The sequence below is a fragment of the Lynx canadensis genome, chromosome D2 (assembly GCF_007474595.2).
Source record: "Lynx canadensis isolate LIC74 chromosome D2, mLynCan4.pri.v2, whole genome shotgun sequence".
Lineage (NCBI taxonomy): Eukaryota > Metazoa > Chordata > Mammalia > Carnivora > Felidae > Lynx > Lynx canadensis.
Window position 1 is genome coordinate 16,250,929 of NC_044313.2, and position 16,501 is coordinate 16,267,429.

A 16,501-nucleotide genomic window follows, 5' to 3' on the forward strand; every position below is an offset into this window, starting at 1 on the left:
TTAACTCTTTGCGGGGCACTGTGTCTTTCCAGGTTCCACCGTTTGGCATCCCGACTGTAAGCAATCTACCAAGACGGAGGAAAAGCTGCGGGTAAGGAGACAATTAGAGCTGTAATGCCAGCTGCATTTATTGGCCGTCAGTGTCACAGTCACTAGTGTTCAGGGCTGGAATTTGGGGGAAATTACTTTCTCATGATTTTTTTTTTTTCTCTCATTAACAAACCAAGCTGAAAGACCATTTAGCCAGAGAAGGAAGTTCCCTTCCCTCCTTCGTTAAATCGATTGTGGTTTTTATTCCAAACGCTCGTGTTGGAGAAAGTAAGCCTTGCCTCACTAGTCCGGTTCGTAGGAAAGCATTCAAGGGAAAAATCAAACCATACGCACGTGAAAAAATGATTCATCCAGTTCTAGGCCCAACATCTGGTGACCTCACCAGACTTTTTTGTACTTCGGTCCATAATGTACGACCTCAACCCAAATTCTGCATCCGTGCTTAGCTCCTGGTGCATTTTACTGACCTCTTAAATCCAAATTCACCGAGGGGCCTCTGTCTCCAGAAGCTGACGGCTTGTCGGATAAAACCTTTGGGGAAATAATGATGAGCCCAGAAGGGTCAATGTGAATAAGCATCCTGGATGGTCTTGTAACTTAACTCTTAGGGGACATCAGAATGGTTTAGTAACTATCCCTGAACACTAAGCACACGGGCAAAAGGGTAGACGCTCTTCATCTCTCCCTTCTAAAACCTTTTCCTGGCCTTGCTCAAGCCTGACAACACCTCTAGGTGACACTATTTTATCTGTTTCAGAAGCAAAGAGCTGTGCACACGTGTAAGGCATCAATCATTATCTGTATCCTGTTCGGAGGCCCCTAGTTTTTTCCCCTGGACTGTGAAATATTTCCTGAGTAATAATCACACTGGATCCCAGTCCACAGCCTCCTGGTTTAGCCAACCCTTGGAAAAACTAGTGTCTGCTCCACTTGGCATCTCAGGGAAAATAATGGTCTGAATTGCCTTCGGAAGCCAAACTCTAGCGTGTGGTGTCACGTCTTCTTGAATTGCCATTGGTAGGCATCAGCAGCTATGTACTGTAATCCCATCAGCATCATACTTTTATGGAGGAGAGCAAAAAAAAAAAAAAAACCCACCTTTTCTCAGAATAACTGAGTAAAAACCAGACAAACTGAAAAGGAATTTGTCCACCAATACCAGGATGGCTTTGGTCTCTGTTTCTACAAAACAACTCCAGCTTGAACACGTGCGTGTAACGCTCAAGTCCATCGACCAGGCTGATGCCTGCTGGAATGGCCACCCATGTTGGGCGCCAGACTCTGCGAGTTTGGAGGAACCATAGATGCTTTGGAAATGGGTTATCTTTATAAAATCCTAGACCGTGAAAGATAGTTATTGTCACTTTTATCGTAAGAATGTAAAATTCATAGCGTAGCTTGGGGCTGCTGCCCAGAAACCACCCAAGTAGCTAGTGACTTTATGCCATCTCTACAGTGTTTTTTTCAGTTTTTTGAATAATCATTTTCACTTCATCCCTGATGAACTCTTTTGGGACGTGAGGAGAGAAGAATGTTAATGAGACCAGAGTACATGGAATGTGTGTCTTTTCTCTGTAAGGATTGCTTGAGTTTGCAGATAGTGTTGCTAAAATAATATTAAAAAAAAAAGAAAGGAAGAAAAAGAAAAAAACACTCTTGATTGCATCTTGATAGAACTCTCTGTATAAGCTTATGAAAACAACTAGTGAAATATTTCTACTCGTTCTGGCCAAGAAGAGCTATTAGTTTTTCTTCCTTTAGTAAAGTTTTCCAGAAAATTCCAAAACGTTTCTCCTAAAGCCAACATTCAACCACTTGGGCGGTCAGGCCAGCCCTCAGCTCGCTCACCTTTGGGAAGCTCAGTAGTGAGAAGGATGGGGCATTCCAGAGGGGAGGAGGTCCCTGTGTGCCCGGAGTGGGGTACTTGCTGACTGACGCTCTTGGGGCTGAAAGGGGAATCAGTTTTTGAATAAGGGAGTAAATGTTGTGCTCTCTTAAGGGTGTGTCTACAAATCACAGACCTTGAGCCAAGATCTCCAAGCCTTTCACAGGGTGTCACATCAGTGCAGTTACCATAGCAAAATGAAAATGTTTTAAGACTCTTTCTGCCACCCCACTGAGTAATCCACATTCTTGGTATTTAAGAACTCACAGGGCGTTTGTAATGACAGATTCTAAAAGACATCTGTCAATGGCTCCGCTGGTTTCTTACTCTTCGTATATAAAAATGTCTCAGCCAAAACAAATGGAAAGAAATCATGGGAAGTTAGAATGTGGGTAAATAAACTGTAACTTGAAGGCCAGTTAATATGCTTTTAAACATGGGCCCCCCCCCAACACACACACACACACACACACACACACACACCCCAACTCTAAAGTGATGCCACTTGATGTTTAGTATCAAATTTGTTTTCCCAAAGGTTTTGTGTTGTGTTGTTTTTTGTACAGTGTTTCTAAATGGAGGATATTTCTTTGTTCATTCTTTCCTTTTCTCATGTTTTGTGGCAGCCGCCAAACATTCATCGTTCTTCATCCGATTTCTTTTATCCCAAAAGTCTGGTTCGACGCACAGGACGGTCTCCGTCTCTGCAGGTTGGCACTGTGTCTAAGGCTGAGGCTTAGAGGCGCTGTCCTGGCCCCAGGCTTCTGTGGCTTGCCGTCCTCGTGCTGCTCGTCCCACATAACTTCTCCGGCTCCTGCAGAGGCAGACGCTTTTTCTCACCCCACAGAGTGCATCTCACATTCCGATTCTGGCTGTTTTCTTCTCTCATTATTGTTTTCATTTAGAGTACTGGCTAAAGCGTCACCTTCATTAAAGCGAGCACATTAGAAGCTCCCCTTTGGGTCCCGGGTTCACACATTTGTTCATTGAACAAATGTTTGCCAGGCACCCAGGTATAGTCAGTGCTGGGCTGGATGCTGGTGAATAGCAGGGAAGACAAATACGTCATTATAAAATGGTATAGAAGCACATCACCTAGATCAAGGAATGTCAGGTGAGAGAAAGGGTCCCAAGGGGCACTCCCTGGGAACAGTGGTCCTTGAGTTGAATTTTGGAGCCTGGATGGACATGATGAGAAAGGGGTGGGGCTGCTGAGGGGGATCGCAGAAGCATGGAACTAGGGGAACACAATGCTTGGGTAGGGAGTGGTTCATCTCAAGAAAGCAGCAGGGAAGTGGAGAAAGGAAACAAGAGACCAGGCACCTACCCTGCAGAGGCCAAAGGATTTAAATGTACTCTATTTGCTCTCCCTAAGAATCCCTGGGAGGTAGCTATCCTCACTCCCATTTTACAGATGGAGAGGCTGAGACCGATCACAGTCAGGTACTTTCCCCAGAGTTACACCACCGGTCAGGGGTAGAGCTGAGATTGGAAGCCGGGTCTCTGAGCCCATAACTCATGCTCTTTGCAGCACACCACCGGGCATCAGAGAGGAAGTCAGGAAAGCAGAAGGAGAGGAGCATTACACACGGACTAAGTCCGCTGGGGGTAGGAAGGAGAGCAGCATGTCCCGCAGGACGACGCAGAAGCAAAGCGAGAGCTCAGCCAGCCCTCCGGATGAGCAGTGAGGCAGGAGACGGTGCTTCCTGCACACACACACACACACACACACAATATCTTCCGTGGGGGTCTTGAGAACCCACTGAAAGCTGTGAAATTATAAGAACTTTCCACGAGTCTCTCTCTGCCCCGATGAAACCCAGTTTTTAGCTCTGCTAACAGTTCAAGGTTACACTAGAGCATTTTAGCCCGGGCTCCGCGTATGCCTGTCAGAACGGCACTAAGGCTGAGAGGTGTTGCTCAGTCTACTTTTATTCACAGTTTACCTTCTTTTATTAAACGGTTTGGAAGATAGTTAGAAGCATGTATTTTTAGAGTGGAAAGAAACCTTTTAGACATCAACCCCCTCAGTTTCCTCGTCTATAGAAGGAGGTCAGCCCAAGGCTCCCCGGGCATCAGCGGGCAAGATTTAACTGCAGATTCCAGGCCTCGGCTACGTGGTGTTGGCCCATGTTAGCGGCTTGCTCTCCAACTTGCATTTGTCACGTGATCTTCATTCTGTCGTAAAGCTTCAGCTCCAGTAGCAGGGTCTTCACACGCAACGAAGTTCTAGTCTCACGAATCTAGCACAACAGCCAAAGATTGCCCCCCACTGCAAATAGTACCTCCGTTTGGCAAGAAGTTGCTTTTTCAACGGTTTTGGGGTCTTTTTCCCAAAAGTATACGTTATAACTCAAATAGGATTCTATTTTGGTAGCCTAAGGCTATAGCCAAATGATGCATTTTCACGACTTGAACAAAAATACCATCATCAAGTGTGAAATTCTTGGTTTGCTCCAGACCCTTACATTTTAAAGATGGGGCGCATCGTAAGCAGTGGTGAGTTAGAGGAGAGAGAGAGAGAGCTCGGTTTTTAATAACCACTCTCTTCCTCTCCTGTTCAAAAGGGACATCTGATTCCCATTATCCAGCCATAAATCTCAATGAAGTCAGCTTGAGCTCCATCACAGAAAGTTGTAAACAGCTTGGGACCTGGCAAGGAAATAGACCATTTGACAAGGTCTCCCTTCACCCATTGGCCACTGAGGAACAGCTCACCAGCACTTTGAAGAAGCCTGGAAACTCAAGTCACACAGATATGTTGATCTTTTAGATGCCTCATACAAGCGGCTCATTTCACCAAGTAATATCAAACCTTTTTAGTTATTAGGTAAACCAACTGTACTCCTACAGGATAGTCAGCACCCTGTGCCCCGGGAGGAAATTTATAGGAGGAAAGACATTTCATTATTTATATAATAATGAATTGTTATGTTCATTATCGTTCCTTCTTTCCTCATGCTGAGGTATAGGCAAAAGAAAATGATGAAAAGAAAATTACCTAAGGAAAACATGTTCCAGTCTTATTTACTTGGAAAAGTTTTATATGAATAGCACATTTTGTCTATAGGTAAAACTCAGTACTAACCTTTGTAATGTCTGCTGTAATTCATTATAGACAAAGCACATGATATTCCCAGGACTCAGTTTGTAATAATCTGGAGTGGATCATTTGCTATATTCTTAAAAGGAGCTTCTCTGATGTGCCTTTGGAGACTAAAGCATGAACGGACTGCCGTACAAAATGGGCATGAGATTTTTGTCTTTTGAAACTAACATTCACTAGCATAACGTATGCACCTGCAAACCTATAATATACCAAACATGTACCGTGTGTGTATATTTTTTTAAAAAGAGCTAATTAGAATCTGTACATATATCTCAAAGGGATAATGTTGGTTTTTGTCTTATTAGCATCACTACAATAACTTACCGCCTCGTTCCAGGCTTTCACTTCATTCGAATATTTCATTCTTTTTTGGTGTGTTTTTATAATTCATGAGTATGTTTAGGGGCTATGACTTATAGCAAAAAGACATTGAGGCTCTTGGCCATAGTAAAGGCTGATGGCATTTGTCACACTGCAGAGAAGGGAATGTGTGCCCACGAGTCCTTCCTGCTTCCTCTGAAACATAAAGTTCCTTTCTCCAAAGGAGCTAATTTCACCCTTTCTTGACTTAGCAGTGAACGCTCAATGTATGTAGATTTTAAAAGTATTCCTTCTTCTGCAGCTGTTATCACCACCTTGTCTAGTGAACTGGGACAAAAACCCAAGGCAGGTACTGTCAATCACAGCAGCACTTCGTATAAGGTGGCGGTCACCTTATATCATTAGTTGTCCCCTAGGCGTTCATAAACTCTTTCCCGTCTGGATGCCAGTTGCCTGTAGTTTCTCTCCCTTCTTAGAGCACGGCTTTGGGGGAATGCAAAGTAGATGGGTAGTCGTTGCACCCCTGCTCCTGCTGAAAGGGGGGGGAGGGCAGGGAAGCAGAGAGCTTTTCCAGCACCCCCCGACTGAGAGGGGACCAGACATTATGGTGGCCCATAATGAAAGCAAATGGAAAATATAATTTCTCTGCTTCTTCACCAGGCAGAGCTCTGGTAAGTGTTTCATAGTCAGTAGAATGATGAGAGCTGGATGGGAACATAAAAAGATGTCTTCAGGGTGATTTTCACTTTGTGACTGTGCCTTTTAATGGTAGGACAGATGGACCAAGTCAAGGCATAGAAGAAAAGTCAGCTGCAAGGTAGTTAGAGGGCTTTTAAAAAAGATTTCATGCAGAAAACAAAAAGACGGGTGTTTTCAAAAGACGTGTATTTACTATAAGTGATCGAAGGCCGTGGGGTTTTTCTCTTCCCCATTGGAATGAACTACTAGTCTTCTGGTGAGACTTCTCTTGGTTGATTTTTTTTTTTTGAGAAAAATAAAAAACTATTCTGAAATCAAAAGTGAGTCCCTGAACATGTGCTGGGGAAATAAATGTAGGTCATATGGACCCTTTGCTTGCTGAGTCTGTGTGGACAACCACGTACAATAGAAGGTTCTCAGTGAAGTTCCTTTCCTTCTGTAGCCAAAATAAAGATTCAGTTATTTGCCTAATTTTATTAGAAAAATACTTTGAGACATCACAGCCAGTTTATAATCCTTTCTCTATCTACTGTCCCTTCTCCACTCTCGCCTTGCCTTTTTTTTTTTTTTTCCAAAGATGGCATTAAAAAAAACCAAATTTTCCCACTGTGCTTTCAAATTGGGTTTTTCCATAAGGCATGAAGGAAAAGGTGCTTAAAGGAAAATAAGTAAATTGCATCAGCTTCTAATAGCTTAATCACAGATCCTGCTTCCTTCCTCTGTAGGACAGAAATGGGCATACCTTTGAGGATAAACATTTGAAATTACCTTCATTTATAATACAGCTGACTCTGGAAGAGCATAGGTTTGAACTGCATGGGCACACTCATACACTTTTTTAATGCATAAATATGCTGCAGCACTGTAAATGCATTTTCTCTTCTTTGGGATTTTCTTAATTACGTTTCTTTAGCTTACTTTCTTGTATAATATAGTAGGTGATACATATGACATACAAAACATGTCGTATTCAACTGTTGACGTTCTCAGTAAGGCTTCCTGCTCAACAGTGGGCTATTGGTAATTAAGTTTTGGAGGAGTCAAAAGCTACACGTGGATTTTCCACCGCACAGTGGGTCGATGCCGTGAACCTGGGCACTGTTCAAGGGAGAGCAGTATAGGCAAGAGAGTGCTTCAGTTCCTCATAACTCTCCTAGAGGCTTCCAAAGCCTGCTGACCCATTGGGCTATTGTTTAGTAATTGCTGGGTCACTGTTGTTAACCTGGATACCAGAACAGGTTGAAATAGTAACGTAGGTTAAATAATTGCATATACGGATCATCAGTGGAAATGGGGATCCTCTTGTAAAACTTTGCTGTAGCCCAGCACGGTGACACTAGGGTTCCGTTCCAGGTAAAGAAGAAACCGTCAGCGGGATTTGAGAGAGGGAAAGCGTGGTAGTTAAGCTGTTGCTGTTCAGGTGAAATGAGTTTCAATTGGAGTAGATTTGGGCTGCTCTGTTAGAAGATAGCTGTGTGCCTTTTGAACCTGTCTCGGCCGTCAGAGACGCCCGGCAAGTTATTTATCGGTTAATCAGGGGGCAAAATACAGCTGAAAGAATTGAAGGGTTTCTTTTTTTTTTTCTTTTTTTAACATTTATTTATTTTTGAGAGTGCAAGTGGGGGAGAGGCAGAGAGAGAGAGAGAGAGGGAGACACAGAATCGGAAGCAGGCTCCAGGCTCCGAGCTGTCAGCACAGAGCCCGACGTGGGATTAGAACTCACTCACTGTGAGATCATGACCTGAGCCAAAATCGGACACTTAACTGAGCCACACGAGCACCCCAAAAGGGTTTCTTTTAAAAATAAAGATGTTCAGGGGCGCCTGGGTGGCGCAGTCGGTTAAGCGTCCGACTTCAGCCAGGTCACGATCTCGCGGTCCGTGAGTTCGAGCCCCGCGTCGGGCTCTGGGCTGATGGCTCGGAACCTGGAGCCTGTTTCCGATTCTGTGTCTCCCTCTCTCTCTGCCCCTCCCCAGTTCATGCTCTGTCTCTCTCTGTCCCAAAAATAAAATAAAAAACGTTGAAAAAAAAATTAAAAAAAAAAAAAATAAAGATGTTCATTTAAAAAGTTCAACCTGTTTCAAACTCGAGACATTTAGCATTGAAATGTAAAATTCCAAATATTTAAGATTAAAAGACCCCCTGTGAAAACACCCAAAACAATAGTTCAGTTTTAAAAACCAATTTTATTATCTTCGTAAAGGAGGGACCTCTAACCTCCGCTGGTGGAGCACGTACGCTTCAGGAGCCGTTAGGAACTGTGGCAAAACAGGCAAGAATCCACGTGTGCTGTTTAAGCCTTGAGCATAGTTGAAGAAGCCGCAAACCAAGACCCGTTCTGGCAGATAAGACAGGCCTGTGCAAGGTCTTTGCCATCAGGCACGGAAAGGGCATTGATCGGTAAAGCTGAGACCTAAGCAGGAAGTCACCATCGCGGAAGGATGTACAGTCACTTCACAGAGCCCTCAGAAAAGGGGAAGGGCATTTGTCAGTTTGACTGTTCGTCCAACATACTTCACGCATCGGAGTTCTGATGGGAAAGTATGCAAGTGCAGTAGCTGTAGACAGCTCTAGAGACATCTAGTCCATGTAGCTCACATTTGAAAGGACTATTCTATCGTGAAGAGCAAAACAGGCAGTGCTCTCCTAAACTATGTGACATGAACAGACTTAGGAAATCCAGTCTAATGTCCGATGTCCGGAAAATGCTGAAAATGGGTACTTGCCGTATGCTGGGCAAGGTGTTTGAAGCTTTATAGCTATTGATTCCCTTGTCCCTCTATTAGGCGTTAGTACCCTCTCGTCCATTCTATAGATGAGAAGCTGAAGCTCAAGAAAGTCCAAAGAAAAATGGAGAGAACGCAAGAAAGGAAAGAAAGAGGAAAACTCCTCTGATGTCACACAAGTAGGGAAGCCAGGATTGGAACCAAATTTCTTGACCCAAAACCAGCCTTTTCACCCCCCCCCCCCGTCCTATACTACACAGAGTTGTGTTTTCTCCCGTTATTTCATTTTAGGCAGGAAAACAGAAGGAAGAAGGGCCATTGTAAGAAAAGAAGGATGTAACTCAACCCATAAGCAGGATTCCTATGGAAATAGAGTTTACAGGAAGGTTAGGAGACCAGAACGAAGCAAAAGCAGCAACAGTAAATGCAATGAAACAAGGAGAAGTTTCTGAACCTCCAGGAGACATCTTGAGCATCTCCCAGTGCATTTCCTAGATGGTCTGAAGGTACTCACGGAAGATTGGTCTCTCCACAAGAGCCAGAACATCATTGGATTTGGCGAATAGCCGAACTGATTTTGAACCCTGTCTGCCTATAAAAATCTAAAATATGTATTTTAGAATCAGAGAACCCAGGGCAGGTGTATGCCAGATGGAGGTGGTTCAGATCTGAAAACCCGGAAGAATGAAATGGGACTTGACGGGAATTCAGATCGACCGACAACTCTTCAAACCTTGAGCTCCGCCATATTAATGGTGCAAATGAACCAGACGAATGCTTCAGAGGGAACCTGCACAACTCAGGTTCCCTAATCTTCACAGAAGGATGGAAAGAGAGCCTGAACGGAAACAGGCTGGTTCGGCCAAGGGACCTTTCTCTTCCATGGAGTTCCTCATCCTGGAAGAGAGCATTACAGACCCCATCTGGGGCATGTGTTCACATGGCTCTCCAGCGACATTCCTCTCCGTACGCGCAGTACATGAGGGAGCAAGATACCTCAGAGCTACCCCCAGGTGCATCGCTACGGGAAAGGCAGAAAGTGTCCCCTGACCCATGTTTGGCAGAGATAGGGTGACTGACATGGGCGAGACCCCAAAGCTCAGCGTGTTCCTTGGCTGTTCCCACAATGTCCTAACTGTTAATGAAAACAATACTTTGTCATAGCAATGCCAGTAGACTGAAGACGTCTGGCTGTCCCATACTGCACCCTCTCCTGTTGCACCCCGACATGGTGAGCCACAGCAGGGTTCCTCTGGCGTTAATGGCAATGAAAACATTTTCAGTTGGCAGACTCTTCTGGTAGTTGATCTCCAGTTTTTTTCTATTTTTTTCTCATCTGTCCCATAGCTGTGTTAATGAGAAATAAATGGCGGCATTTACCTTCCAATAGGAGGGAGATTGTAGTGCAGGGGCTAAGAGCTTGGGCTTCATCTCTAGGGTGTCTGGCTTCATATCCGGACACTTGAGGACTTGTGGAGCCTGGGGCCTGCGTCCTTCTTCCTCATCTGCAAAACAGATGTCTTCCTCAAGGGGTTATGGAGGAGACTGAAGTGAGATCAAGCCTGGGAGATGGTCTGCACGGAGCCTGCCACATAGTAAGCCGACGACCCACGTTAGCTCCTGTTAATATTCTTGGGTGGTTACTTACCAGGTTTCATTCTGATATTGAGTCGGCACGTCTTCGCTCCTGGCCACTTGACGCTGAAGGGCTACCTGTAGTGAACAGTTCCCCTACAGAGAGGCATCCTGGCTCAGCTTTATTAAGGGGTGGCCTCTCTTTTTAAAGAAGGGCGACGCTTTGGTTGAGTCACCCTTACATTTCATTGGGAAGCAGATCGAGGAACTGGGCTTCTTGAGTAGCGTTGTTATGTGAATCCTTCCTTTCTCTGTATACTTAGTATTGAGAATTTCCTCGTTATCGAGATAGGCACATGATTTGAAAATTGAAGTCTAGGAGGAAGGTAGTTGTATGTGGCAGGTTTGGGGGAAGGGGACCAGAAGCAGTGGGCCAGCGTGCACAATGTGATTTCTCCAACCCCTCTCCACCCTGTGTATCACAAAGACATGAGAACGATATTTCACACCCCTCAAGTGAATTCTATTGAGTCTAATCACTGCCTGACTTGAATTGGCCGGCTGGGTTTGCTCTCATTATTTCAGACGTGAATTACATAGTGATGCAACATCCTTATTTTTAGAGGAGGTTTTTGGCTCAGTTACACTCATGTTCAAGGTGACAAATATCAGTAGAAACAGTACCGAAGAGGAAAAATCCCATTTCTAATGTAGAACTGCAGATTTTCATCTCCAAGAAGTATCTGTACAGAGGGCAGCAAGTCTTTCAAGACTAGTCCTTGGGTTTTCTTTGCAGAGCTTTCCAGAATGTTCTGGGCAGGGTGGGAGGCAGTTAACCCTACTTTATACATTTCCAGCCCACTACCGTCACCACCCCTCACTCTCAGGGTCCCCAAGGCATATATTATAAAGTCTGGTTTCTTTTCTCTTTCTGAGTGGCCAACCACTAACCTTACGTCAGTGACTCAGTGACTGTGGGGATAGGCTGGAGTCACGGAATTAACGTGAGTCAAGTATCCACAAACTGAGTGTTTACAGACAACAAATTCTGGCTCATTCCCTCAACTAATATTTACGCCTTCTACTTACCTGCATGCAACATTAGGCATGTCCTGTGAGGTCAGAGGTGGTAACTAAAGTTCATAAGGAAAATACACATGATCCAGAAAACCAACCAACCCACCAGCAAAAAACATGGGAATTATAAATTGTATTCATGAAGGAAAACTAAGAGTGACACTGAGAGAAGATAAGGGTAACCATTCTGGATTGAAAGATCAGGGAGGGCTTCTTTGAGGAGGTGATATTTAAAGCCAAGACTGAAGGAGGAAAAAAAATCCAGTAAAACTGGGGCTCAGAGCATTTCAGGCAGAGGGAAGAGCTGAGATAAGAACCCTGAAGCAGGGACGTGCACCATGTTCCACGAGTGATGTGGGTAGTGAGTGAGAAAGGGGAGAGGAAGGCAGAAGCAAAACCCTGCGGCCCTGGGAGTTGTGACTTTATTCTAAATGGTTGCTGAAGCCAAAAACAGGGTAGTAACCATCTAAACCCTGTTTTTAAAAGAGTTCTCTGGCCCTTGGGCTCCAGGGGATTTGAAGAGGGCAAGAACAAAGGCAGGAAACCTGCAGAGAAGGTCATTGGAATCGTCCAGATGAGCGGAGGTGGTGACTGGGGCTGGGGTTGTGGCAACAGAGGTGGAGGGAAATGTGTGTGCCGGACGGTAGAGCCAGAAGGCATTGGAGGGGACCAGGAAGAGACGGTAAAAAGAAAAGTCCCCAAATGCATTTTCAAGGCTGATTGCACAGCCAGTTCTCCTTTTTCTGTCTTTCTAGGTTATCTTTTCCCTTCTTCAGAATAGTCACAAATCTTTTTTTAGCCAGCTTAGTGTTCAGTAAATGCTAGGGATGCAGGCCAGTCTTGATTCTGAAGCCATGGTGTGAAATCTTACAAGGTGCCGTTTACTTTACAGCCTACCAGGACTTCCTCTGAAAGCATTTATTCTAGACCAGGTTCCAGTATCCCTGGCTCCCCAGGTCATACTATCTATGTAAGTATTTGCTTCTGGAAAAGATGCTTCCGGGGCAGGTAAAGTAGCAGATTGTGATAGAATTCCAAAATAGAATAATTGGAAATGGGGCTGTTTCTGTTATGAGATCCAGTTTTCATTTTTGAAGGTCAGTCTTCTCAATCATGTTTTCCTTCGGGTAATTAAATTGATATGCGAATGTGGCCATCAATGTCAGTGACCCATAAAATGCAACAATGCTATGCAGGAGTTTAAAAATTGCTGTGCCTAAGTGGGGTATAGATACTTGGGGATTAATTATACCTTCCAGAATGCTGATACTGAGTATTCTTAAATTCTGCCGCAAAGGTATTTAAATATTTAGTTGATCAAATATGCAGTTCTTGTTTTTAGCCATCTGGGAGGATTTGTTTTGACCATCTGTTTGAGCTTTTCCATCTCTGTAATAAATTTAGGAAAATTATCCTGAAGGTTTTTAGGCTTTTCTACTTGGTTTATTCTGCATAGACTTTTTCCTAAGCTTCTGATGACTTAAAAAAAAAAAAAGTGATTAATATATGGTATAAATTGGCAACTTTCTAAAGCAGAATGCTTTTGTTTTTAAAACTAAGCAAAAAGTTTTGGGTTTTGTTTATTTTTAAGGTCTTCACCTTTTGAGCAGGATGTGAAATGTACTAACAATAGTTCCCCAAAGAAATGAGACTGAAGAAGAATTTTTCTTTCTGTTTAACTTTGCCAGGCAAAGGTGGACAATGAAATCCTGGATTATAAGGATTTAGCAGCCATTCCCAAGGTCAAGGCAATATATGATATTGAACGTCCAGATCTTATTACCTATGAGCCTTTCTACACTTCGGGCTATGAGGACAAACAGGAGAGGCAGAGCCTGGGAGAGGTAATAAATTCTAGAAGCTGTGAGTTATACAACAACCTCTCTTTTATCACATGTGTAAGAAAAACTGATTGGAATCAAAAGAAGGCCAGAGGGTCCTTTGGACTGCCCATTATTTACAGACTTCCCTACCAGCTTTGAGGTACCCAAAAACCTATCACACCATCCCTGGGCTCAGGAGGTGACAGAGGAGTGAAAGAGTAGGCCAGCCAGAGAAAACAGTGAAGGTTGAATAAGCGTTAGTACTAGGTTGTGGGATAGCAGAACGGGCAAGCTGGGAAGGAAGTCAAAGTTGTCAGGGGAGAATCTGTGAGCTGGGCAGACGGACTAATGAAGGGAGAGTCTGGGGTCTCGATCTGGGGACAAACTGAAGTCTCTTCACGGGGATCATGAGGAAAGAGAACACACACCCTAAATTATGACAGCTACAGTCTGCAGCACCTTAAGACAGTTAGAATGTGCAAAAACAGGAAGAGTAGAGAGGGGGAGACCGCGGTATGGCACAGTGATGTGAGCCAGGGTTCTGGAATCAAATTACCTGGGATCAACCTGGGAGCTCCCACATGCTGCTTGTATGACTTTGGCCATGTAACAACCATTCTGACCCCTAGTTTGTTCATCTATAAAACAGGATGACAGAATTCAACTCATAGGATGTTAGTAAGGATTAAATAAACTGTCTGTTAAAGGTTAATATCTATATAATAACTAGATAATTTATTATCTATTAAAACTAATCCATATAAACTCATCTATTAAAGCACTTGGCCGAGCCAGACTCCTGGTAAATGTAGAGCAAGTGACAGCTACAACTGAAGTCGTTACCTGTGGCCTTGGGGCTTATTCATGCTCTCCCAACATCAATGGTCCAGAGGCTGGAGGACAGCCTCTCAGCCCCTTAGGGTCCTTCCCATCCCTTCCCAGGGTTGGGGGCTCCCTGCTCTCACCTCCTGCCTGAGTCATGTGGGCTCTGGTCTGTTTCCTCTGGCATTTTCAACTTGTTTCCCTTTTTATTTTGAAAATTGGAATCATCTGTAGTCTCTTTTGAGTCCAATCAGAGAGATGTTGCCCGAGTACCGAACTGAAATTAGCTGTTCAACCAAGGTTAAAACAGACTGTAAACTATTTAACAGCACACGGCGCTTTGAGATCTTAGATGAAGAAAAGCCGTGAGAGCACGGTGATTCTGTTTGATTTGTCCTCAATCATATCCATATAGAGTATTTGTTTTATACCGATGCTTATATTTATTCATAACTGTAATATATCTTGTTCTTTTTATTTACTTATTTTTCAGTTTGGGTTTCATTCCAGAGCATAGCTCGGCCTTGAAATGGCCCCCGGGGGGCAGGAGGGGTAATCCATTTTCGTGTAGTTCCCCCTAGTGGTCACATGTCTGTAACTGCATCTACAGCTGTTCAAATGCAGGTTGATTGGCCTGCGTTGTTCAGTTCCCACTGGCCCCTGGAGAGTTGCATAGGGGGATAAAGGAAAAAGGAAAGTTCCTGAACAGAGTGCGCAGGAGCTGGTCCTGGAGCAAGTGGATGAGAATTTGCTAATATTCAAGTCAGATAAGTGGGGGGAGGTGAGTTGTATTACGGCGTTTTAGATTTTGGGGGTATGTGTGTGTGTTTCCCAGCGGTTCCGTTTTGAGCAGTAAAACATCAAGCACTAAAAGTTTGGGCTTTGAAGCGCACATTTTAGGGTTTCAAGTCAGACTCCGATATTCACTAACCGTACGACTTTGGGAAAAGTACGTGTTTCAGTGTCATGTGTAAACTCAGGATAGTAATTAATACCTGCCTCAGAGACTTCTGTGAGGATTAAGTGAAATATTTCGATTAGAACAGTACCCGGCACATACGTGCTCGACAGAAATGCTGGCTTCTCTCATAGCGGGGATCTCAGCATCGATACCGTCCTTACCTGGTGTGGTGACCTGTGCGTTTCTCTGAGGACCGAATCTCGGTGGGAGGATGGCCCCGTATCAGAAATCAGACATATTTGGGAACTCTTCCCCAACACATGAAATCTTGCGACTTAGAAAACTTTACAAGCTATGTGATTATTTATTCCTTTAGTTGTTATTAACACGTTTCCCAAAGAATCCCTATGGTGCCAATTTAGAAACACCGGAGGAATGAACTCGACGTTCTGTGTAGCCATTTGTGCCTTCAGAAGGCATGAGTAGGGAAGATCCAGAAGCCTCTGTCAGCAGGGTCAGGCCTGGCTCCTACCCTCACGGGGCCCATCCTCACCCAGCTAAGACGCCCCAGGGATAGGCTGTCTCTGCAGCTGAGACCGCGGGGCTCGAAGAATCTACAGTGCAAGAGAGCCCAAGTGCTTTTTGCGAACTGGGCGTAAGAGGCAAATTCTGAAGCTGAGAAGTCCACCACTGGCCAGGTGCTTCGTGTACATTTCATTCGATTTGAATACTTTTGGCATTTTAATTGTAAACATTTCATTCATTCATTTAGGAAATATTGAACACCTCACATGTGCCAGGAGCCTCTCTAGTCACTGGGAATACTGCGTCGTAAAGGGGCAGAGTTCTTGCCCTCGTAGAGCCTGCAGCGAAATGTGGAAGACAGACAACAAACGATACCTAATACAGGCATACAGGGTATCGTGCTAGACGAAAAATGAAATAGAGTGAGGAACAAGCATGTGGGGCGGGCTCGCTCCTTTAAATAGGAGTCACAGAAAGCACTGTGTGGCACCACATGTGAGTCGAGACCTCACGAGGAAGGGGAGTGAGTCCTACAGGTGTCCCAATGAAAAAGGGCTGGATGCCACAGACCTGGTTATTACTAGCCGGTTAGCAAACAATTTTACATGATTGCCGTGGTCGTACCTCAGTCGACAGCCACGTTTATAGAAGTCTGTGTTCGGGCAGACACGGTGACTCATACTAGTAAATTGAGCATAGTTTGAGCCTAGAGGGGAAAATAGTTCCAATCTGTGTAGCTTAAGCATCTCAAGCACGATAACGTATTTATCAGGACCCCACCGTTCTCAGGCAGGGATGTGCGCCAGCCTCCCAGAATCTTGGTTTCCGTGTCCCTGTCTGAGCCCCATTCTCAACTCACTGAACCAGAAGAGGGGATGGGCAAAGGGAGCTGGCATTGGAGTTTGAATACTGTTTCCAGGTGAGTCTGATAAACAGCTAAGGAAACTGAAAACGAATTAACACGCGCCGTGACTTTAAATTCTCTTT

General features: G+C 44.4%; 1 protein-coding gene across 23 annotated transcripts in view; it reads left to right on the top strand.

Moving 5' to 3' along the window:
- ABLIM1 (actin binding LIM protein 1) overlaps window positions 1–16,501 on the top strand; it is a 218,388-nt gene that overhangs the window by 169,544 nt on the left and 32,343 nt on the right. For 12 of the 23 annotated variants that reach the window (XM_030335052.2, XM_030335041.2, XM_030335049.2 and 9 more), the window contains 3 exons: window positions 33–91; window positions 12,336–12,413; window positions 13,132–13,287. In XM_030335052.2, coding sequence (XP_030190912.1) covers window positions 33–91; window positions 12,336–12,413; window positions 13,132–13,287 — 293 coding nt within the window. Of the gene's footprint in view, window positions 1–32; window positions 92–2,562; window positions 2,647–12,335; window positions 12,414–13,131; window positions 13,288–16,501 lie in introns of all 23 variants that reach the window. The other 11 variants (XM_030335038.1, XM_030335039.2, XM_030335044.2 and 8 more) reach the window with 2 other exon arrangements.